Source organism: Carex rostrata, chromosome 24 (genome assembly GCF_964058835.1).
Source record: "Carex rostrata chromosome 24, lpCarRost1.2, whole genome shotgun sequence".
NCBI classification, from domain to species: domain Eukaryota; kingdom Viridiplantae; phylum Streptophyta; class Magnoliopsida; order Poales; family Cyperaceae; genus Carex; species Carex rostrata.
The window spans coordinates 7,409,492-7,434,527 of NC_135941.1; the positions used below are offsets into that span (position 1 = coordinate 7,409,492).

Sequence of the window (25,036 nt, forward strand, 5' to 3'; positions counted from 1 at the left end):
CTTCCCACAATCGATTAATTTCTGAATTGAACAACCAATTAGACAAAGATTAAACAAAAGCGGAAGAAGTAATGTGGTTACCACAGAATCAATAAACATAACTATAGCAAAGTACAATATACAAATGCATTATAAACAGAACTATAGTTCATTGAAACTAAAATAATGTAAAGTACCTGAGCTGATAACAGAACGACCCGCTCAATATCGCAATTACTGCTCAAAATCAGAAAGAACAAAAGGTTAATAACGAAAATCACCGAAATTAAACCGATAAAGAAGTGAGATTATAGTAGAACTTAACCTCGATCAGACAAAAAAGGGAGAAAAATTCAAACTGGTTCAACCCGACGAGTGGCTCGATGTCGGTGGTCAGAAAAGAAAAGAGAACTCGAGAAGAGAGAAGTAAATCAGTAATAGAAGAGGCTAGAAAGAGATGCGAAGGGAATATCCAGAAAAAGTCAAACAAGAGAAGAAAATTGATTGAGCCGTTTGAATTTATTACTTTTCATTTTTGGAGATGGAAGTTTTCTTTTCTTTTCCGTAGTTCATGCATAGTCTTTGTCCTTGAGCCCGTGGAATTCGTATCCCCTCAGATTTACCTGACTGAGTAGAATTGAATCGGACGGTCATAAAATGGATTGGCACGCATCTCAAAGCACAAATAATCCTGCTCCTCTGTTATCCCGAATCCCGACCGGATGAGATAAATCTTAACCGTCCGTTTCAATTGGGTTGAGTCAGGTACCTGGGAGGATACTGATCCGAGCTCGTGCTGTCTGCGTCTTTTCTGCGAGCGGATCGCAAGGAATTCTGTTGTTTTACCAAAATACCCTCCGGAATCAACATCAGTATGCCACGAGTACGACACAACAGTCCTAGGTTGGTAGGGACGATCCGGATCCTCTACAATACCTCATCATTTATTTTGAATCTAAACCGTCAGATAAGAATCATCGCCAATCCGGAGTCCTTTAAGATCTGTGCTAGTTATAACGACCGGACATGATTCAACCTCACAGTTTGAAGTGGGTAGGAACTAAGAACAGGGTTCAGGGTCACGCCATACACACGCGCCGTGAGATGATTGGATTCTACGATTTTGTAAGTCTGTAAGTAAATAAGTAATGAGTTATCCCACTCAAATGTTAGGCAAGAATCAAGATAGATTTTTTTTACAGATTTAGGTTTATCTATGTTTTTTTTTAATTATTATATATATAAATTAAAATTAAATGCAATGCAGTATTTACTACTAGGGGAAATTTCATGTACACCCTTCAAAAAGTTTGAAATTCTGTATTGGCCATCTAAAATTCATAAAAATCATATTTGCCTTTTTAAATTTCAAAAACTTACAAATTTATCATATTTATTACTTTTCTATTACAACTCATTTTAGATTTATAAAATAACCACATTATTTTTTATTAAAGAATAAAAAAAATATCTATGTCAATTAGAAATTCTCAATCTTTCAAATTAGCCAGTTGTGAGTATAAATAGTTAATTTTCTTACTTGTGATGCACACCAAAGTGTATGTCCAAATAACAATGTGTGTGTCACAAGTAGAGAAATAAATTATTTGTCATTGGAAAACAATCAATTAAAAGATTGAACACTATTCTTACACTGTCCATGTGTTTTTATTTTTATGAAGGGTAAAATGAGAACTTTATAAAATTAAAATAAGTTTGATAGAAATGACTATAAATTATATAAATTAGGTAAATTTGTGTTTTTTTTTTTAATTACAAGGATAAATATAATAGAGTAAAGATTTTAGTCCCCTAATAGTCCCCCGCTAACTGTCAAACCCCACTTTTTCCTTTCTCTCCTTTTCTTTTGTCGTTTTCTTGTCTCTTTTATATTTTCTTTTGTCTTCTTGTCTTCTCTTCTAATATGACTCCTCTTCTAATAAAGGAGGAGATATGATCCTCTTTCTATTAAAAAACCTCGACGGCCTCCGGCCACCGAGATCGCGACTCACTTCAGCAGCCTCCGTCACCCCCACCACCACCCCCCTATTGGAGTGCTGCCTTGCGGAGGAGAGCGACGAGGTGACGTGGCAGTGGCGATTGCAAGGAAGAGGACGATGAACGGATTTTTCAGATTGTTTTAGATGAGCGGATCTGGAACAACGGCAACGACGAGGTGACGTGGCAATGAATATTGTTTTATAACAATACACATCTTCACGCTTAAATATGAATACTAAATATTTTAAGCTTTTAGAGATGTATATTCCTATGTTTTAAACTCTTAGAGATGTGAATCTTTGTGCTAGTATTGATTAATGTACCAGTTATTGTTTAGGTTAAGAGAGCTTGAGTTCCGGTTCATAATGTATAGTGCTTTCATGATTTTGGTTCTTAATTTGAATAATGTAGAGTGCTTTCAAGATTATTTAGATGGTATGAATACTTTATATTTTATGTATGTATATTCTTATTTATGAATATGTGTATGAACTAGGGGTGAGTAAATCGCTCATAACTCGCTCATTAAAAGCTCGCCTAAACTCGCTCATTTACTTAAATGAGCGAGCATGAGCATGACCTAACTCGCTCATAACTCGCTCATTAAGAATTTGCCACATCTAATCCCTGCCACATTTAATCCTATGTAATTATGTGTAACATCAACCTTGCCTCATTAAGATTGATAGATAGTGAGCATAGTTTCATATTTAATCATGTGTAATATAGTGAGCACAATGTAACATTTAATATTGTGTAACATACTAATATTCATAGTTTCATATTTATTTATTATTGTAAATTGGCAGAACCAAAACCTCCGCCTAAAGCCCAAAACAAGTAATAGTCATAACAACTCGCTCATTTAAATGAATTATGACAATTTGTTGGATTTTGTTATGATGTCTTTTAACAAATTTTGTTATGCGTGGGCACACTATATAATTTTGTTATGAGTCATAATTCATAACTCGTGAGCCTCATAACTCGCTCATTAAAAGCTCGCTCATTTAAACTCGCTCATTAACAACTCGCTCATTTACTTAATGAGCGAGCATGAGCATACCCTAACTCGCTCATGCTCGCTCATTAATCATTCATACTATGAACGCTTGAATACTTACAAAATTGATGCATGTACAAATTTTTGTTGATAAATATTGGAGATGATTGAGGTTTATTAAATTTTTTTTTAACATTAATATTCGTACATAAATTCATAGGTATAAATACAAATGTTAATATGGTTACTATTATCTATAAATATCAAAATAATTAAAGTCAAATATTATTTCATAACAATATACACTTTCACGCTTAAGTATGAATATTAAGTGTTTTAGATATCAATAAATCAGATGATGTGTGGATGAAAAAAATAATAACACAAATGAGTAGATATAAATACTTCATGTCTTAACTATTGGTAAAATATATGCATCACAGTAACACTAAAATTTGACCAAGTAGATATGAATACTTCATGTCATAAAAATTGGTAAAACATATACATCACAGTAACAACAAAATTTGACCAAGTAGATATGAATACTTCATTTGTTAGATATGCATACTTCATGTTAGATATGAATACTTCTTGGAAGAGGTGGAGTGAGAGAGATGAATCTGACAATGAATTTTGAATTGTATAAATTATTTCGAACATGTATGAATACTTCGTAATCATCAGTATGAATACTTCTTGGAAGAGGTGGGGTGAGAGAAATGAATCTGACTTTGAATTGTATAAATTATTTCAAACATGTATTAATACTTCATAATCGTCAGTATGAATACTTCATTTGTTTAGATATGAATACTTCTTTATTTAGATATGAATAATATATAGATTCGCTGTAGTGGTCCCCAATCTTGGCAAATGTCGCTTTCAGACGGTTGCGGTCCCTAATCCAGGCTGTCACAAGACGTCAGCGGTCCCCCTGGTCGTTACTGGTCCCCTCCAGCTTGTGTTTACATATGACGAATGGTTTTGATAATAAGTATGAATACTATAAATTCGTAGGTATGAATACTATATGTTTTGATTATAAACACTACTACAAAAATGGTAATTGTACACTGCACATTGTACACGGATTTGATAATTTTACTTAAAAACCGTGGATAAATTGTAATTTTTTGGAAGCCCGAAATATCTGTGGGATCTCTACACGGATGTTTATTAAAGAATCAGTGTAGAAAGCCTTGAGAGAGCTACACGGACGTTTATTAGGAACTGTACACGGATTATTATTTAAATAACAGTGTAGAAAGCCTTGAGAGAGCTACACAGATATTTATTAAAGAACCGTGTAGAAAGGTAAGAATTGTACATGGATGTTTGTTTAAATAGCAGTGTAGAAAGCTTGAGAGAGCAACACGGACGTTTAATAAAGAGCCGTGTAGAAAGGTGAAAATTGTACACTGTTTTTTGTTTAAATAACAGTATAGAAAGCCTTGAGAGAGCTACACGGATTTTTTACTTAAAAATCCGTGTAGAAAGGTTATTTTAGGGTTTTGGTTATATAAGAGACCTTCTCCTTCCAGCAGCGCCGTTTTGATCAATTAATACTCTCTCTCTCTCTCCTTCCAGCAGTGTCATTTTGATTTCTGTGCACAAGGAGCTAGGATCTGAGATCTTTGAAGTTAATTTGTATTTCTCCTCTCTATCTTGCTAAGCTTAGTCATGTATATATATATATATTCTCTTTTCTGTTACTAGCTTATTATTGCTTATTTAGGTCAATTATTAATTAATGCATGCATGCTTGATTTGTTAAGATAATGTAAATAATTAGTGTAATGTGGACCATTTTTTGAAAGTGAGAAGTAAAGAAAACGCCTAAGGTCTCCATCATCAGATCTGAGGAAAACCGTTGAAGATCAGTACTAACGCTTCCGCCTAAAGATGTCTGCACTTCAAAACTGTAAGATTTAAATTACTTTGCTATTTTATTTTGAATTTACGGATTCTGGATTGCTTGTGTTTTTTTAATTGCAAAACACGTCATGAATTATTAAGACTATCATTTGGTATCAGAGCCATCGTAAATTCATATAAGATGCAATAATTTTTTTTTTTACAAAATTGATTTTCAATGGTTCGTATAAAAGCTAGACAGATTCAATTAATTTTATATAAAAATATTTTCTTATAATTTTGGATGAAAATTTTAAAGGAGAATTTTTATTCCCTATTATGTATGCACATATATGTTAATCAATGGATTCTTATTGGAGATGCAATATGTTGGAGATCTTTAACCAAGATGCATCATGTCATGGATCACATGGGAGGTCCTTTTTTGGTATGTTGGATCTAATACGCCTTAGTTTGTATGAAATTTCGGTCCAAACTAGATCATAACCAAGAGTTTTGGCAATTTGAGCCCAACTTGCTGAATTTTGGGCCAAAGCTTGATCATGTGGTTACTAAGTGGTAAGGATATAACTTTTATACAAACATTGTATTGGATCCTAAGGAGTATATGTTATGTTTTATCACATGAGATTGCATGTACAAAAGGCTTTGTATATATATATGTTGCATGAATTGTAATCTTCTACCTTTTCTTGTTACTAACTAATACCAAATTATAATTGTAGTATGGACCAAAGCAAAAGTGTTACACCAAGGAGCAGATCGACGATGTCAGATGTATGTGGACAAGACGGTTTCAATTTAAATTTTGTAATGCTCAATATGGATTTGTATAATTTTGTATATTTTAGTGTACATAAATTATTTATACTGTTGTATAGTTTTGGAATTATGAATTTAAAAGACCTCTGTTTTGGAATTCTAATTTTAAATGGCTAACAAAATTGGAAGCTAGCCACAAAAAAAAAAATGGGAAAAAAAGGACAATTCTACACGGACATTTAACTAAAGTCCGTGTAGAAAGGTATTTAAACATTAAAAAAAATTAGAAAAAAAAACAATTCTACACGGACATTTAACTAAAGTCCATGTAGAAAGGTATTTAAACATAAAAAAAAATAAGAGAGCTACACGGACATTTAGCTAAATATCCATGTAAAAAGAGTAATCGTACACGGACATTTAGCTAAATGTCCGTGTAGAAAGAGTAATCATACATGGCTGTTTATGTAATAATCTGTGTAGCTCGGTTATTTTGAGAGCGACGCTGGCAAGCGTTTGTACACGGTTGTTTATGTAATAATCCGTGTAGCTCTCGATAATCGCACACGGGTAAATATCCGTGTGTAAATATTCAAGGATTTCTACATCCTCACAGTCCACACGGCAGGAAATCCGTGTAGCTCTCCTGTTTATGTCCGTGTACAATCACTTATTCTGTAGTAGTGAAATAAAATAGCATTAATCTTGCTCTTTGGTGGTAGTTAGCACGTTTTAACTATTTTTTTGGTCTTTTAGTACGGGGGACAGATAGGGGACTGAAGTAGGGGGATTGTTAGTCGATCCCAATATAATATTATGTATTTTAGAGGAAGAAATACGAAATTTCAAAGTTTTGAATTGTTTGAAGGGTATACGTGAAATTGTTTTATGAATTTAAAGAATAAATTAGTTCTTTTCGCTAATTTTATAATTTTTGTGATAACGTTAATTGCAGCAAATTGAAGCGAATTTGTTCTCTGTATAATATATTGTGGTATTCTGGTATTTCTGCTACATTTAATTACATAGCAACCGGAAACACTCATGATCAGATAGTGTTGGACAGCAAAAAAAAGCTGGAAACCAAACTTTTTCCTTACAATCATACCAGTGAACATGGATTTCCGAAATATTTTTTATATACCATAATACAAAAAAAAAACACTCCTGTTTTTGAGGAAATTCCACCTTTATTCAAGCCACATAATCAATCTATAGCCCCACTTAACGGGCTGCGGGGTTGTTATGGATTGTTGTAACATGTAAAGTGGGGTCGCAGAGCCACTAATCTGCGGCCCGAGTAAAGGTGGAATTCCCCCAAAACGAAGGTGTTTTGATTTATTTTTTATTTTTATTATGGTATTTAAAAAAAATTCGGCATGGATTTCCTATTTAGCCTGTTTTTCTGTAACAAATGGTGCTTTAACCAACTCTGCCGACAAATGATTTGGTATTTTCCACCTTGTTAACCCTTGTAAGAAACCTGATTCTGATCTTCCAAAATTTATTAGGAGAACATGTGGTTAATTGACTAAGTTGCTTGTTTGACAACTTTGAATAATTAAGTCTGTCATTGGATCACGCAATGTTTATTTAAGCGGTCAATATCATTAAAATAAAAAAAAATTATAATATAAAATTAATTTTAGGATGGAAGTCCATATCATGATAAACGCGTATTGGCGTATTGCACATAGAAAAGTACAGATTTCGAAAATGACTTGGCACTTTGTAGTACATAGCGAGATTCAGGGCTAAGGATTTTAACAGATTAGTTTTGACTTCATGCAGTGCACGAATCGCATGCAATTCTGTTTTTGATTCTAAAGTTCAAGCGTTGCATGAAGCTGTAAGCACGTTAATATCTTTACCAGATTCAGGCGTTTAACATGTAACTTTGATTTTGAAAGAATGGGCTCAATCTTAAACCATATCTACCTCGGCACTTAAGTGCAGGCCCAATAAGTGATATGTTTATTGGGCCGTACTGACAATAGGCCCAATTTATCAGCAAAAGCTCAATGAAATGGATGTGACCTTCACCTTTGAATGATAAAATTGGTTATATGCTAATTCCAAATTCTTTTGTTCTTCCAGGTTAAATATTTCTGAATTTTGGACTGAATATGATTTCAAGCAAGCATAATTCAAATCAGCTAATTCAATTAGCTACCATGTTTAGTATTTATTCTATTCAAATCATAACATGCAATTAGCTCCCCTTACAGATACTATCATGTATAAGTATAACAGTTTACCATGCCTCTAAATATGGGATACTGTTGTACAGAACTTTTGCTGTCATCATTATAATGTTGTGACCTAACTATTGCAGCCATTTAATTTAAAATTTGATATCTCTGAATAATTTTGCTGATAAAGAACATTACTATTTATATGTATTGGAAATAAATCTGATTGAAACTGTACCTTGACAGTTCAACGACTTGTCAATTTTATATATTGTTTAGACTCTGCGCACATCACCGATCTAACTTTACAGAATATATATATATATATATATATATATATATAGAGAGATGGGCTATGGTGCATTGCAATGCATAGGCCATGGTGTGCATTGGACCATAAATCACCGATTCAAAGTCCAAATGACCGATCTAAACCGTTCATCTTGTTCTCCATATTAATATGTGCTTGGAGACCAAATTTTATATTTTTTGGAATTTTTTTACTATTTATTAAGCCACTTTGAAAATCGCTGATCCAACGGTGGCTTCTGATTTTACTGTTCCAAACAGTCACCGTTGGATCAGCGATTTTCAAAGTGGCTTAATAAATAGTAAAAAAATTCCAAAAAATATAAAATTTGGTCTCCAAGCACATATTAATATGGAGAACAAGATGAACGGTTTGGATCGGTTATTTGGACTTTGAATCGGTGATTTATGGTCCAATGCACACCATGACCTATGCATTGCAATGCACCATAGCCCATCTCTCTCTCTATATATATATATATAGAGTTAGGCTAGGGTGCTATGGATAGCATAGAGGCCTCTATGCTACGGCTCAATATTCGAGTTTTCAAAATCCAAACGGTCGATCCGAACCGTTCATCTTATTCTCCATATTAATATCTGCTTGGAGACCAAATTTTATAATTTTCTGAATTTTTTTTACTATTTATTAAGCCACTTTGAAAATCGCTAATCCAACGGTTTTACTGTTTTGTGCAGCCACCGTTGGATCAACAATTTTGTAAAATACTTAATAAATAGTAAAAAAAATTAGAAAAATGTAAAATTTGGTCTCCAAGCAGATATTAATATGGAGAATAAGATGAACGGTTCGGATCAACCGTTTGGATTTTGAAAACTCGAATATTGAGCCGTAGCATAGAGGCCACTATGCTATCCATAGCACCCCAGCCTAACTCTATATATATATATAGAGAGAGAGAGAGAGAGTAAGGCTACGGTGAGTTGTGAAGTAAAACACGTTTTTACTTCACGCAATATCTTCATTTTCAAAGTTCAAATAGCCGATCCAAACCGTTAGATGTTTAATCTATATTAAAATATACTTGGAAACTAAATTTTACATTTTTTAGAATTTTTTTACTATTTATTAAGACACTTTGAAAATCTGAAAATCCGGGTGAACAGTAAAAACAATAAAAAAATTTGGACCGCTGGATCGACGATTTTCAAAGTGGCTTAATAAATAGTAAACAAATTTCAAAAAATATAAAATTTGGTCTCCAAGCACATTTCAATATGGAGATCATGTTGAGCGGTTCGGATCGACATTTTGAACTTTAAAATCGCAAAAATATGAGCGTGAAGTAAAATAGTCGCTTTACTTCGCAACTCACCGTAGCCCAACTCATCTATATATATATATATAGAGAGAGAGAGAGAGAGAGTATGGCTAAATTGTTGCCGGCAGCATTTCAACGAAGTGCTACCGGGGCTATATTTTATCACTACTAGAATAATCGTTTTTTGCATGCCCAGCACCAGTTTATTGCATGGTAGAGACAGTCCATGCAAAAGAAATGGCGTTTGTTGACTTTTTAAACTTGTTGCATGCAAATCTCCATGTAACAAGTATCGCATGCAACTATGTGATATGCAACCATGCAACTGTATGATGTTCAACCATGCAAATAAATTTTGAAGATCATATATTATAATTAATTCGAGATCCATGCAACAACTCAATTTCATGGCCATGCAACTACTTAAAAACTTAGTAGATATTATATTTAATTAAAGGTTCATGCAACAATTCAACTCCCTTCTCATGCAACTACTTAAACTACTTAGTAGATATTATATTTTATTAAAGGTCCATGCAATTATTTAACCTTATGGCCATGCAACTACTTAACTCCATGTTTATATTATATTTTTATTAAAGGTCCATGTAAATAGTCCACTACCATTCCCATGCAAATAATATGGACTGAAAGTTCCAAACAATTGCATGGGATTAGTCATGCAATAGTTTATTTATTGAAGACAAATTCATTTTTGTTTATTTGATATCTCATTTTCAATGAAGCTTTTAATTAAAATTCACAACAACATGAAGTTCAATGATTTTTTTTTCAGAAAACGAAAATGATTATACAAATTTATATCAATGACATAATCTTTTCATATGTGAGCCTGCAATCAAATATCTGAAAAACCAAATATTTGCTTATTTTTATCTCAAATGTGCAACTAGGCTCCAAAATAATTTGATTGTCCCAATTCATATGAAAACCAACCGAAAACAAAAAAACTACTATACAATTGTGCTAAAAAATATCCTCCAATAATTTGATTCATGAAAAATTACTTGAAAATTACGAATTAAAAACATAAAAATGGGAAAAAAAAGATAGACATCTCAAAAAGTTGTCGCTAATCTTGCACTAATCTCATTGTCTATTTCATCCCACATAAAAAAGACATAATATAGGGACCAAAGTGTAAAGTTCTCATTTACTGTTCTGATAAGATCCCATATACATAATGAGAATAAATTTTGATAAAAAAAAACAAGTGTTTAATGTTTGATATTTACATCTCCTCTTTCCATATATGTAATAACTAAGATACAAATGTTTGAAGTTAGTAACCATATACAAATTTAATTCATTAATTTCTTCATATTTTGATTCATTTTGGTTCTTCCTTGCAAAAAGGAAAAAAATAGCACCTCCCTTAATTTGCAATTAAAAGTAAATTTTCTAATTATAGCAGATTTGAAATAGCAGATTTGGTTCTTCCTTACCTATGAAATAATGGTGTTACAATCATTAATACTAATATAAGTACATCACTAATTTTGCTATCATTCTATTTTATCTATGGAATTGGAACTGGTTCTGAGGCTCTGAGGGTCTATTGCAGAACCACGACCTGCACGTGTTGTTGGCAATAGTTTGCCCTTAGGCGTTCCTTATAGCAAGTGGAGGCAGCACGGTTATTTCTTGATATGCGTTATAGCTTCCCCAATGTCAGATTCATTCTCAGTGTTCTTACTTTGGATGGAATACCATCCATCTGCACAACTCCAAAATGAAGGTGAATATTAGCAACCAACCTCAAAAAGAGCAGATCAGTGCTCATTAAGGGCTGAATGGCATAAAGCAACCTTAAAATTAATCAAACTTGTGCACTTATGTTTACTAAAAATTTCCACATGTTATAACTCCTAATCTAAACACTATGTTGGGAACCTTGTACCAGTGATTAAGTTCAGTTAGACAATACCTCAAGCATCTTGTGTGCAGCAGAAAACCAGAACCGTACCAGTACTGGTACAGGCAAAAATCAGCACCAATTTTCAGCAAGAAAGTTGATTGAAAAACAACTAAAAACATTCAAATAAATTCTGAAACAGAAAAACTTTTTCATTGAGGAATATGAAGGTCTTAATACTCACAAACTATACACACACATCTTCATCTTGTACAAATTGTAAGAGGAATCAAAACAGGAAATAAACAAAGAGAAGTGACACAAAAGGCTTGTGGGCAATTAAATGATTAATTGATTAAGTTTGTGGGCAATTAATTTGCTAATGGGTCATATCAATTAGCAGAGATTTCATCATGAGACCTAAAAGAAGGTTAATTAGAATTAGTAAATCTTAACTGTTCGGATTAAGACTCTCGATTCTATTTAAATCTTCAGGTTTGATTTCTCCTTTTCCAATTGTCAACCCATCAATTAGTAATTTGTTCCAGTTACTCTCAGGAACTGCATTAAAATTAACAAACATAGATGATGATATTAAAAATTACTTCGCAAGCTAAATGATGCAAAGAGTAACACTTGGGAGCCTTACTTTCAATTATAAATTCAAGGAAATTCTCTCTCGGATTGTTCTGATATATTTGCAATACCGGTACTCAATCAATTGCTTCTCCGTGCTTCGACACCTCACCATTATTTCCTCCTATTATAATTTACAAACAAGTCCAACTATCAGACCCAACACTTATGATTTGATCGAAGTCAGACCCAACTATCAGACTCAATCAATTGCAATACCGTTACTCAATCAACTACTTGATCGAAGTCGGACGGGAGCAGTTCTTTGAAGTCAATTATTTGTTCAAATAGCTTGCAATCGGACAACTTTTAAAAAACAAACAAATAGCATGAATTAAAACCACATTGAAACCCTAAGTACACTACAGAAGACAAAAATGTACTCTAAATCAACAAATAACAACTACCTGATTCCGTCTGGGTGGCGCGCGGGAGGAGAGGCTGTGCGAGGGAGAGGAGGAGATCGCCATTGGGTGTCCGCGCACGTGAAAGTCTGAGAGAGGGGAAGAGTCCAAGTGTGATTGAATGATTGATCGAATTGGTAAGGTGGTGGCTAGGTTTAGTAAGGAAGAGGGAGAGCGGGAGCGGAATAATTAGTGAAACTTTGGGAGGGAAGTGAAATTTGGGAGAGGAAAAACCCCTGTATTTTCGTTCAGAGATATAACTGACGCAATGAAAATGCCCAAGTCCCAGAGAGTTTACAAAGGGGAATCCATGTCTCATTTACAATACACCTACCCATCAATTTGACTCTGTTGTGTAATGGCATATTATATTTTGTTTTAAAGTTAGAATATTGTAATATTTATGCTGATTCGACTTAGCAACATCCAATTCGATTTAGCAATATTGATTCAATTCGATTTTGTTTTATACTTTATATTTTCAAACAAGTTTTCACATATACCATGTAGATAAATCAGTGATATCAGAATTGTTTATGATTCAGTTTAGAGAAAGCGCAAGCATTTCATATATATACATATCAAGGAGGTTTTAGGGGTTTCGCTGCAAAATTAACCAAAGAGCAAGCGTAACTAATGGCTGGTATGTACTTATACGCCCATGCTCATACTATCTGAAATTTCAATTTGTCTTAGTTGGCTTTCATGGGCAAATTACCTTGACATTGGGTAATTTCTTTATGTACTGTTTTTTAGAAAATAGGAAATGACTTGATAATTTGAATAATATTGACTCTAAGTTATATTAGACATGATATGTTTAACTTAAAGTGTCTTGATAATTTGAATAATATTGACTCATGCTATATTGCCTTGCTACATGTTCTATTTCTTTGCTGATCAGAAGACCAAGGGATGGACACTGCTAGGAGTAATTGCATTTTGCATCACTGGTACAGTACCAAATTATTCGTGTATTAGTCAGTAGGGATTAATATTACCATCCTTTTCTATAAAATTGGTCAAGTACTTAATTGAACCTGACAAAACACTTTTATGCATCCTTTTTATAAAATTGCATGTTTTAATGTTACCTAGAATGTGAAACAGTATTGATTCAGGTTTTATTGTTCCACAATTTTAATATAAAGCTGGTCACTTGGAGATATTTTTGCTCTTGGTTTTCTTTACTAAAATTAACTTTAATTTTTTCTGTGCTCATGATGGTGCAAAAGGACTTGCAAAAGCAAATAAGCTCAATAGTTACTGCCCCAGCAGCGAAGGAAGGCAAGAGGGTGGAGGCTCAATAGTTACTGCACCAGTTGTTGAGAAGATCATTTCTTCTACAGTTGCTCAGTCAATTCAGGTTTGTCATAGCTCTCTGTCATTCTGTTAGTAGTAAGTGTTTTAAAGTTTGGTTCAATATTGTAGTCCAATGCCTAAAAATTTGGTTCTCCTTTTGGTATGGTGGTGGAATTAAATTGTAGTAATTCTTGTGAGTAGTTATCTGAAAGTAAGTGTGTTTAAAAATTTAGTTCAATATTTGTCTGCTTTTTTTTTCCTTCTCTATAAATGGCTGTGCTGGACTCAGTTACATAAGCTGAGATCAATTTGTCTTAAATAAATACCCAGTTAATGCAGTTTTTCTCTTTTATTCCAGAAAGGAGTAGGTGGGTCCAAGCTAGAAGGATATATTGCAAGACAACTACAATATCAGTTGCAATCTAGCAGCAAAAAAGTTCTCTAGATTCTGTTCTGTTGAAATAAATTTAACCCCCTCATTTGGTATTGGTTTTCCTAGTTTTGACTTGGTGATGTATATATATAACACTACGGGTTATATGTCAGCTACAATCGATCTGAACCATTCAACATGATCTCTGAATCAAATTTTACATTTTGTTAAACTGAGTGTATGATTTGTGATTTATATCTTTTTCTGGGCAGCAATATGGTCAATGGACTCTGAAAGGTCTGTGCTTCATATCTATCACGAGCTTATAAAGGTGGTCATTGGGGGTCAGTTTATTTTTTTTTAATACTTGAAAGGGGGTATATTTTGGTTGTATTTAGAAGTTAGTCTTCTATTAGCAATGTTGTTTTATTGCTTTTATAATATTGGAAAAATGTATGATGATTATATTATGTTGGTCAATGTTTATTAGTTGCTTTCTATGTACTCTTTTACGTGTTTTATGTAAATTTTGTTAAATGAGAATTTGGGAATTGGTAAATAGTATTGGGTTGGTACCAGATTGGTACAGAGAGTGAGGATTGTAAAATTGAATTATGTTTTCTTGCCTCTAGGTAGTTAATTTTAGACGTCGGATTTTCCATGCAAATATTGATAATTTATGTGCATGCAAAAAGTGCAAATCATATTCTTGCAAATAGTTGGTCATGTAATAACAAAATTATTTTACCATGCAAATAAACATATGGGGCCCACGTTAAATAGCCTTGCAAATAGTCTAGTGGGTCCCGCGTTCCCTTGCCATGCAAATACTATGGTGGGACCCACGCCTGCTTACCTTGCAAATAGTATAATGGGACCCACACTCTCTTCTCTTGCAAATACTCCAAACTGGGTCAACTCTCGAAGTATTTGCATGGCTAGTTATTGCATGCCAAGGCTCATGTAACAAACTTATTGCACAGCTGTCCTTATAAATACTGACTATTTGTATGGAGGGTATTTGCATGGTTGCACTTGTATGTCGAAGGTCATGCAAAAAGCCATTTCAGGGCTTGTTGCATGTCAAATGTCATGCAACAAGCCATTTTCGTTGTTATGCAATAAAAAATTATTCTAGTAGTGTATTATGTGATGTTCAAACAACAAATCTAAATCATTAGATGTTCAATCTATATTAAAATCTACTTGGAGACCAAATTTTACATTTTTTGGAATTTTTTTACTATTTATTAAGCTGGGTTGAAAACTGCTGTTTTCAATGCTGCAGAAATTTACTAAAAACAACAGTTTTCAAACCAGCTTAATAAATAGTAAAAAAATTCCAAAAAATGTAAAATTTGGTCTACAAGTAGATTTTAATTTAGATTGAATATCTAATGGTTTAGATTTGTTGTTTGAACATCACATAATAAAATATAGCCTCGGCAGCACTTGGCCGAAATGCTGCCGACAGCAATTTAGCCATAATATATATATATATATATATATATATATATATATATATATATATATAGAGTACGGCTAACGCGCTTCCTCTAGCATATGGGCCGAAATGCTTCCGGTGGAAAGTTGAAATTTCAAAATTCAAAAAGTCGATCTGAACCGTTCATCTTCTTCTCCATATTAATATCTGCTTGGAGACCAAATTTTACATTTTTCTGAATTTTTTTACTATTTATTAAGCCACTTTGAAAATTGCTGATCCAACGGTGGCTTACCAAACAGTAAAAATCAGAAGCTACCGTTGGATCAGCGATTTTCAAAATGGCTTAATAAATAGTAAAAAATTTCAGAAAAATGTAAAATTTGGTCTCCAAACAGATATTAATATGGAGAAGAAGATGAACGGTTCAGATCGACTTTTTGGATTTTGAAATTTCAACTTTCCATCGGAAGCATTTCGGCCCATATGCTAGAGGAAGCGCGTTAGCCGTACTCTATATATATATATGTTTCTAGAAATGATTGAGGCCTTACATGTTAACTATTTTCTAATTATGCTTAATATATATTTCAATTTGACGTTATATGTTTTTCTAAACAAACATAGTTGTCTATAAAATATTTTAAAACTTGAAGTATCTCATTCTCATCATCATACGCATTAAACACGTGCAAATTTTTAATTTTCAAAATTTTAATTTAGAAATTCAATGTCATATTTCGTAAAAATTTATGATACCATGCACTCAATATGTGCGAGCTTGTTCTATGATGTATTGGAAATGATACCTTGGGATGGATGTAAAGTCAAACAAATTGCCTCTGCACCAAGAATGGAAGATTGTGTAGGTTGTAAAAGATGTGAATTTGCCTATCCAACATATTTTTTTAAGTATTCGTGTTTATCTAGGGTCTGAAACAACTTGTAGCATGGCTCTAGTTTATTGATACGTTACGAAAAGCTCCACCGGCCCAACTCTCTTTGTGAGCACTAACACACGCTAGTTTTGCTCATATTTTGATGCTATTTTTTATCTATCCAAATGCACTCAAATAATTACTTTGGATGTAGTCCAACCAAGATTCTAAAACGTGATTATCGCGTCATTGCATAAAGGCTAGAAAAACAGCTATACTATCGAAAACGACTGATAGCGCTATAGCTTTTGAGATCCGAAAAAGCTATAGCTAGCTATTTAATTAGAACCCTAAGTCCAACTAAATTAAACATATTGACTTACATTTTAAAATTTATCCATTTCATTCCTTCTTCATTATTAGGCTCCATCTTTTTAGAGTGATTCTTGAGAAAACAGCCATAGTGCCATAGCTTTTTTTCACATGAACTGACAAACTTTAGTTACCTTTCATTCAATATATAACCTCACAACTCACAAGGCTATTTACATCTCAACACATGAATGTAGGTAACATGTACTAGTCCTTAAACTGAATTTATTGCTCTGAAATTCCGACATAAATGCCAACTTAAATTTTTTCTGTACATGTCCATTTTCTTTAGTGTCTTATTTTTTTGTTTTTTCAAAATACCCAAATTTTTTTTTTATTTCCTGCTAAATAAAGATCTAAGAGAAACAATAAACAGATTTCAAAAGGCATATATTACTTAATTTGTTTCAGATAATAGTTATAATCTGTTAAATATTACTAGGAATTGATTGGTGCAATAAAGCAATCAATTAAACAAACAAAAAATTGAAACATTTTATTATTGTGGATTACATATGATGCTATCATCATTTCATTGCTTGACTGCCTCATTGCAGTTATTACTCTGTTTCTGCAAACTTTCCCTATTTGTACAAATAAAACTGAATAACTTTTACAATTTTTTTTGGAGTGAGTCTATGGTACTATGCATATCACGGGTTGTTACCGTGCTACGGCTCTATATTTGAGTTTTCAAATCCTAACGGTCGATCCGAACCGTTCATCTTGTTCTCCATATTAATATGTGTTTGGAGACCAAATTTTACATTTTTTGAAAAAAATTTACTATTTTTTTAGATATTTAGAAAATCACTTGATCTGAAAATTCTGGACCATCCAAAAACAGTGATTTTCAATAAATCTAAAAAAATAGTAAAAAAATTTCAAAAAATGTAAAATTTGGTCTCCAAACACATATTAATATGGAGAACAAGATGAACGGTTCGGATCAACCGTTAGGATTTGAAAACTCAAATATAGAGCCGTAGCACAGTAACAAATCGTAATATGCATAGTACCATAGACTCACTCATTTTTTTGTGTGCATAATATTATCTGAGCCTCTCAAAGAGTCGAACTTTGTAATTACTGCTAATTAATTAGTATCATTAATTATGTAGCTACTACCGGTCTGGTCTTACTAGAGCACTAAGTTCTAAATCTAATTAAATTTCATCTTACAATTGAAATAGTAGGGTTAAAATTTCCCATTGTTTTTGTCCCCCAATCATGTTTCACATCCTTATTTTCATTTTTAAAATCAAAACAGTCGATCCGAACCGTCCAACACGATCTCCATATCAAAATGTGCTTGGAGACCAAATTTTATATTTTTTTGAAAAAAATTACTATTTTTTTAGATAGGTACAAAATTATTGTTTTTCAAAAAATTCCGGATCATTCAAAAACAATAATTGAGATAGGTACACAATTATTGAGCAGTTCGGATTAATTGATTGAGACACGGAAACAATAAGACATTTTAACCCTACTCCAATTGAAAACCTTACATTATATAGAGTAGAACTAGGGTGTTCTTAAGTTTACCAATTCCCTTGGTGAACTCAAGTCTAAAATCCATCTAATTGGCTTTAAACGAAGAATCTGAACCGTTGAAACCCACCTACTTTACGAGCGATGCATGTACATGTAAGTTATTAACAAAAAACGTTCAAAAAACGTTTGCATAGAGTCAAGTGGTCAAGTGGTCAAAAAACGTTTGCATAGAGTCTAAATTTTTGCATAGAGTCAAGTGGTCAAAAAACGTTCAAAAAAATGAATGCATTAAAATTAATTTATTAACATTCTAATTTTGACCGCTTAATTTTATGCTAAATTAAGTTGAATGTTTAAAATTTTCACATGTATACGCATTACTCATAAGGTAGGCAGGTTTCAATGGTTCGGATTCATCATTTGAAACCGATTTGACGGATTTTAGACTTGAGTTCACCAAAAAACTTGGTGAACTTAAGAACACCCTAGTTCTACTCCATTATATATAAGCCCATGAAGACTTGCTAGTTGCTACCAGAAACCAAGCAAACATTACAATACAATGGGTTCTCTAGACCAAACCCTGCCATCTCTCCTCCAAGACCTTAAGGTGACCACCCTTAACAAGACCACAATTTCCCCAAAAGAAAAGAAGGAGAGGAGATGGATGTTCCTCTCAAACATAGACAAAGTGCTAAACTTTGATGTTGAAACGGTTACGTTCTTTCGGACCACAGCCGGGTTATCCCGTGAAGAAGTTGCAAGTAAACTTAGCTCAGCTATTGAATCGGTGCTCGGTATATATGATTTCCAGGCCGGCAGGTTGGGTGTGAACCCGGCTGATTGCAGGTTGGCGATTGACTGTAATGCCTCCGGTGTGAAATTCTGTGTGGCAGAGAGCGAGCTTACATTGGAGGAACTAAAGAATTTGGAGTATCCGAATCCTGCTTTCCGACAGTTCGTGGCTGAGAAGAATGGCAACGAGGTTGCAGAGCTTGGAGATTCCCCTCTAACCACATTTCAGGTAACATGTTTTTGTGTTACTTGAAAAATGAATTTTCTTTTCTGACGATATTATTTTGTATTCTAAATATTTTCAATGTGTTTGACAACTATTATATGCTAAATAATTTGATCAAATGTAGCTTATTACCTCATCAATCTGTATTGCCCTTTTACTGGCTATAAATCATTCCTGATTTAATTTTATTGAACCAGATAATTATATGTCATTATTTGATTTCCTCTATAAATCAGTCCCATACATCACCTCAACAACTAATTACCTATATATGTAGGTAACATGGTTCAAGTGTGGCGGATTCGCCTTAGGCATCTGCAACAACCACGTCACCTTTGATGGCCTCAGTTTTCGCACTTTCCTCTGCAACATCGCTGCAATGGCTGCTGATCGACCCCTGGCATTTCTCCCTTGCAATGACCGCCACCTTCTTACTGCCCGTTTGCCACCCCAAGTCACCTTTGAACATGCCGAATTGATGCCTCTCCCTCCTGATTCCACCTCCCTCTTTGACATGCCGGCATCAGACTTGCGTCGTTATCACCTCTTCCACCTTGCACCGGACACGATATCAGACCTGAAGTCTAGATGCCAGAAAGAAACCAAAAAGAAGAACCCTACCGGCTTCAATGTTATCACGGCACATCTCTGGCGATGCAAGGTATCCAACATTTTTCTGACATATAAACATTATCTCCGTTTACAAAATAAAAAAAGTCTATATGAACTGTTCAACATGATCATCATGTGAAAATGGACTTACAGATCATTTTTTAGATAGAAAAAAAGTTACTTAATCTAAAGATGGTAGACCATTAATTCAAAAGTAGTGACATTCTACCTATCTAACAAATAGTAAAAAAAAAAGAAAACACTCTAAATAATGTAAAATTTAGTCCGCAAGTATATTTTTCATATGGAGATCGATCATGTTGAATATAATAGTTCAAATCGACTATTTAGGCTTTGAAAATGAAAATATTGATACAAAGTACGGACCACTGTGCGCTATGGATAGTACCAAAGCCTCACTCTAATAGATAATATATTAGATAAGGTCTACTTCTGGACCCTCGTGCTCGTGCATTATTACGAACATAATGTTATTATGTACTAATTAACTACAAATCTTTGTAAAAACATAAGGTGCTTTCATCAGATGCATTGTGTGAACAAGGTAAAGATCACATATATACCGTTGCTTTTGCCATGGACATACGCCGCCGGCTCAATCCACCACTGCCCAATGAATATGCCGGAAATGCCATTCTAACTGCATATGCATCTGCATCACTTGTTGAGCTAGAGACTGCTCCATTTGGACTTCTCGTGGACCGGGTTCATGAGGGGGCTGAGAAGATGACAGATGCATATATTAGGTCGGTAGTTGATTGGGGCGAGACTAACATAGGCGTGCCTCATGGCGACGTGCTCATTTCTTCATGGTGGAGACTTGGTTTTGATGACGTGGAGTACCCATGGGGAAGACCTATTTATTCGTGCCCTGTGGCCGATCCGAAAAGGGATATCGTCTTACTTCTTCCTTCCATTAAATTTGACAAAGGAGTGAATTGTTTGGTCCCTCTCAAGGATGACTGTGTTGAGAAGTTTAAACAGTTATTTACAAATATTTGCAGGAGTGATCATGATTAATTGAGTAATTAATATATATGTTCAATATGAATAATGTGTGGTTATGTAATGAGGTAGAAGATGCAAATAGATGTGTGGATGCATCTCTTGAATGCTACTATTATTATCAATATTGAAATTTGTGTGCATTGCTCCTTTTTTTCTTAATAATCAGTTTTACTTATTTATACAGAAAGTTTTGTCTATCTTCGTTGAAGATTAAGCTAAATTCACGCAGAATGTATAATAACAATGAATTTGTTTTGCATTGTCTTCTATTTTCCAAAAAGTAAGAGGTAGAAATAGTTAATAGAGCAATTAAGCTTACTCAAATTCCGGTCAAAACGAAACATACATAAAAATAACATATGGCTGCAATATGGAACTTTGAAGGTTCTCTCTATAACAAATAACATATGTATTCATGATTGTCAAGCAATTATATATTGCACAAAATTTAAACTTCGCAATATGTAGACCTATTTTAATTCAGCATATCTTCAACTAAGCAACCTATTTTTAATCTGAATCACTCCTTGCACCATACTGTACACTTGGGGATCAGATCTCTGTAGAAATTATACTCTATATATATTACACATGATCAGAAATATTACAATTTGCCGAATTCAATTCAACATCTACCTTCAAGAAACTCATAACAATAACATGTAACTTGCAAAACATAAATGATTATCTAGAAACCTGAATAACTCATTAGTTCCACCAAATGCCGGCGCACAAGGGCTTGTTTGTGGAATATTGAAGGAAGAGTGAATTTTGTTGCAGTAGTGATGTTTTCAGTTTTTACACTGGACAAAGAAAAGGCAGAATTTGTGTATACTCACAGAATTTCAGTAGAATGCATCTTTCCCCAAAAACTGAAAAGATCAATTTTACATCATGTAAGACCCAAAATACTCATTTATATTATGCCAGAAAATACCAGAATGTCCAAAATAATCCTTGAGGTTAGACCTAATGGTTATGTGATATTTTCATTTTTCAAAAAATAAGCATAGAATGCAAAATTTGCCAAAAAAAAAGCCACTTTATTTCCTAGAATGTATATTATATTCAACTTCTTTGAAAAAGGATGGTTTGCATTCACAAATTCCATAGAAGATATATGGCATCTCAGACTTTTACAGCAACTGGTGAAGATGCTGTGAATTTGCTGATCAATACTAGAAATGACAAACGGCAGTTCATGAGTTTCTCATCCTTTGCTATAAATTGTGATGACATTTATTTTCTGTTATCCTCTCTCAACTATCAGATTAAACAAGAATTAGTTGTTCCTGATAAAAGATAAAAATATATACCTTATACCTAGTTGAAAAATCTGTAGGTTCAGATTAACCAAATCGGCCGATGCAATAGTCCAATTCGAATAATGATAAGTAGCAACCGTAATAATTATAGGAAATGCATACTGTTAACTGTTGTGATCTTAAATATTTACATTTCCATCCATTTCTTGTAGTTCAAAACTTCTATGTGAAATACTACAAGTCTTATAACTTCAATTTTGCAGTCTAGTTTCTTGAATTCATTACTAGAATGGGTATAGAAATAGTAGTAGCCTATACAAATGAAGCCAATGTAATTAAACTCGAGGTTAATGAAAGTAAAATGCTAGGCTACTTGAAAATACATGAAAAAATTAATTGAAAATATCTCTAACCTGTTATGAACCATATGTCATATTCTTTGAAGTAATGTGGTCTCTAAAAAGATGTATGGTATGTGATTAAAATGATTAAAGAGCTTAATTAAAACCCTGCCAGATTATATCCTGGCCCATGTTCCATTTTATTAGGACATATGGATTTCATTGGGCCTTATATTGTAGAAATGGCTTGAATTCTAGATCTTACTGTATTTGGGCCATCAAAGCCCATTACATCTCCAAAATGTCAATATTATAATCCAGCGTACAACATTTTTAGTGGTGTTTTCAATTGATATAGTAAAACTTAATTCTCCATCTCCATCATTTAACGAATATATTTCTGTTAAAATTTGCGCAATCTAGAATTTATTTGTAGTCTAAAGGAAATAAAATGTATCCATTTAGTTCAAAATTATGTGCTTGCTACTGAATTATATTTAGAACTAGAACTTAATTTGTTAAGCTACCAAAATCACATGAACAATACTATCACCAAAATTATTATTAGATGTTACGCGCAACATGCAAACTCACCGATCTCTCGTCTTTCTTTTTTGAAAGATTCTTTCAAAGAAATTAATTATGAACTCATCTCCAAAGTCTAATTGTACTTAAATACTTTATCACTAATATAATTAATTTATTTTTGCTGAAAGCTATCCTGACACCTCAGCACATTGATCTACTAATTAATTAAATCATTTAAATGTTATATCCCTCAGTGCGGTAGAACGAGCTCCTAACCGGACGATTAGAATTCTTGTTCCTATCCGTTTTTAAATTTGTGCTATATTAAACCGACAATTCGATCAGTTAATGATAATAACAAGAATGGGACAATATCCACGAGGGATACTCACTAGTGGAAAATATGGAATCATGATCGGTTATATACGCATATTAGTATCGGAATACAACCGATCCTGATGAAGGCGATACTGATACTACAATAATCTGGATTGGTTATTTAACCGATCCAAATAGAAACTATCAGGATCGGTTGTTTTATCAGGATCGGTTGTTTGAAACAACCGATTATAATACTATTTTTTTTCAAAAGTATCAGGATCGGTTTTTTATAAACAACCGATCCTGATACTATTTTTTTTTTTTTTTTGCAGAACCATCTTTGAAAAAAAAAAGTATTAAGATCGGTTGTTTCAAAAAACCGATCCTAATAGTACTATTAGGATCGGTTCTTTGAAACAACCGATCCTAATTCTTTTTCTTTTTTTTCAAGAACCAACATTTTGTGAAGCATTACATATTATAACAAGAAATTTAAATAAAAAATAATAATTAACAAACATACAAGTGACTAATTGGGCTATTTCTTCAATTAACACACATTTATGCAATATACACATTTATGCAATTAATGTAAAGCACAACAATAAAAAAAATCAATAATTACCTCTTTTGCAATCACATCACTTGAGATTAAAAAAGACCCTAAAAACAAAAACAAAGGTAACAATTAGATGGAAAAACATTTTCCAATAAAAAATACAAAAAAATGTGTTTTAAAAGTATAATAATGAGAAAATTAGATAAAACTAATACCATGATAGTTGATCGGCCGGATGATTAAGTAACTTGAGCGAGATGTCCTCAAGACTGTAAAACAATATAGAAACACCATTAATTAATTTTTGAAACAATAAAAAAAATTAAAAACTGACACAATTGAGCCGGAGGTGCGAGAGGCACGGCTTTGAGAGGAAGAGACGGAGAGAAAGAGAGAGAGAGAGACAAAGAGTACTGAGGATTTGAGAGGGAGATACGGAGACACAGAGAGAGAGACGCTAAGTTGAAAATGAGAGGCGCGAAATGAAAATAAGAAGAACCCTAAGCATGTTATATAGGGAGTTATCATTAGAATCGGCTGTTTATAAAAACCGATCCTGATACTAATTTTTTTTTGGCAGAACCAACTTTGAAAAAAAAAAAATAGTATCAAGATCGGTTTTGTTGGTTCTGCCAAAAAAAAAAATTAGTATCAGGATCGGTTTTTTATAAAAAAACCGATCCTAATACTATATATAAGAAAAATCACTGAGGTAAACCCCACTCATATTGATGGTCTATCAACCATCAAACGGCTACCATTTATTTTCTTTTCTGTTTGGTAATGCATGTACAAGGATAAATATTAAGAAAAATGTGAAAAATATAAAAATTATTTATTTGTGTTTGTATGGCCAAATCAACTCTACTATGATCAATTTTGTACAATTTTATTATTATTAATGGCATCAAATTGTTAAATGGAATGCAGACCGTTCATTTCTGCATGATCATCCAACGGTGGGTCTGTAATTAAATGACATGTAATAATTTTTAAAATGATCAAGATATAACATGGAACATTAATAACGTAAAAGTGCCGAAGGCCCGACAACTGTAAGTTTTGATCCAATGTAAACTATTTACGGTCGTGCGATGTTGCTATATTGTTTTGCTTTGATGAACTAGTAAACGAATCCCGAATTGTATCAAATTTTATAATGGTGAAATTA

At 33.2% G+C, this 25,036-nt stretch overlaps 1 protein-coding gene and 1 long non-coding RNA gene across 2 annotated transcripts; one reads left to right on the forward strand and one right to left on the reverse strand.

Moving 5' to 3' along the window:
* Positions 1–10,975: 10,975 nt before the first annotated feature.
* Positions 10,976–12,044, reverse strand: LOC144575318 (uncharacterized). The gene is made up of 3 exons (XR_013518386.1): positions 11,933–12,044; positions 11,740–11,844; positions 10,976–11,145 (listed from the first exon to the last, which is right to left on the reverse strand). It is a non-coding gene; the product is annotated as an uncharacterized LOC144575318 (long non-coding RNA).
* Positions 12,045–18,751: 6,707 nt separating this feature from the next.
* Positions 18,752–20,952, forward strand: GLC (HXXXD-type acyl-transferase family protein). The gene is made up of 3 exons (XM_078325601.1): positions 18,752–19,213; positions 19,488–19,871; positions 20,357–20,952. Exons 1-3 carry the CDS (start codon positions 18,752–18,754, stop codon positions 20,861–20,863), a joined length of 1,353 nt encoding a protein of 450 aa, XP_078181727.1. The 3' UTR covers positions 20,864–20,952.
* The last annotated feature ends 4,084 nt before the right edge of the window (positions 20,953–25,036 follow it).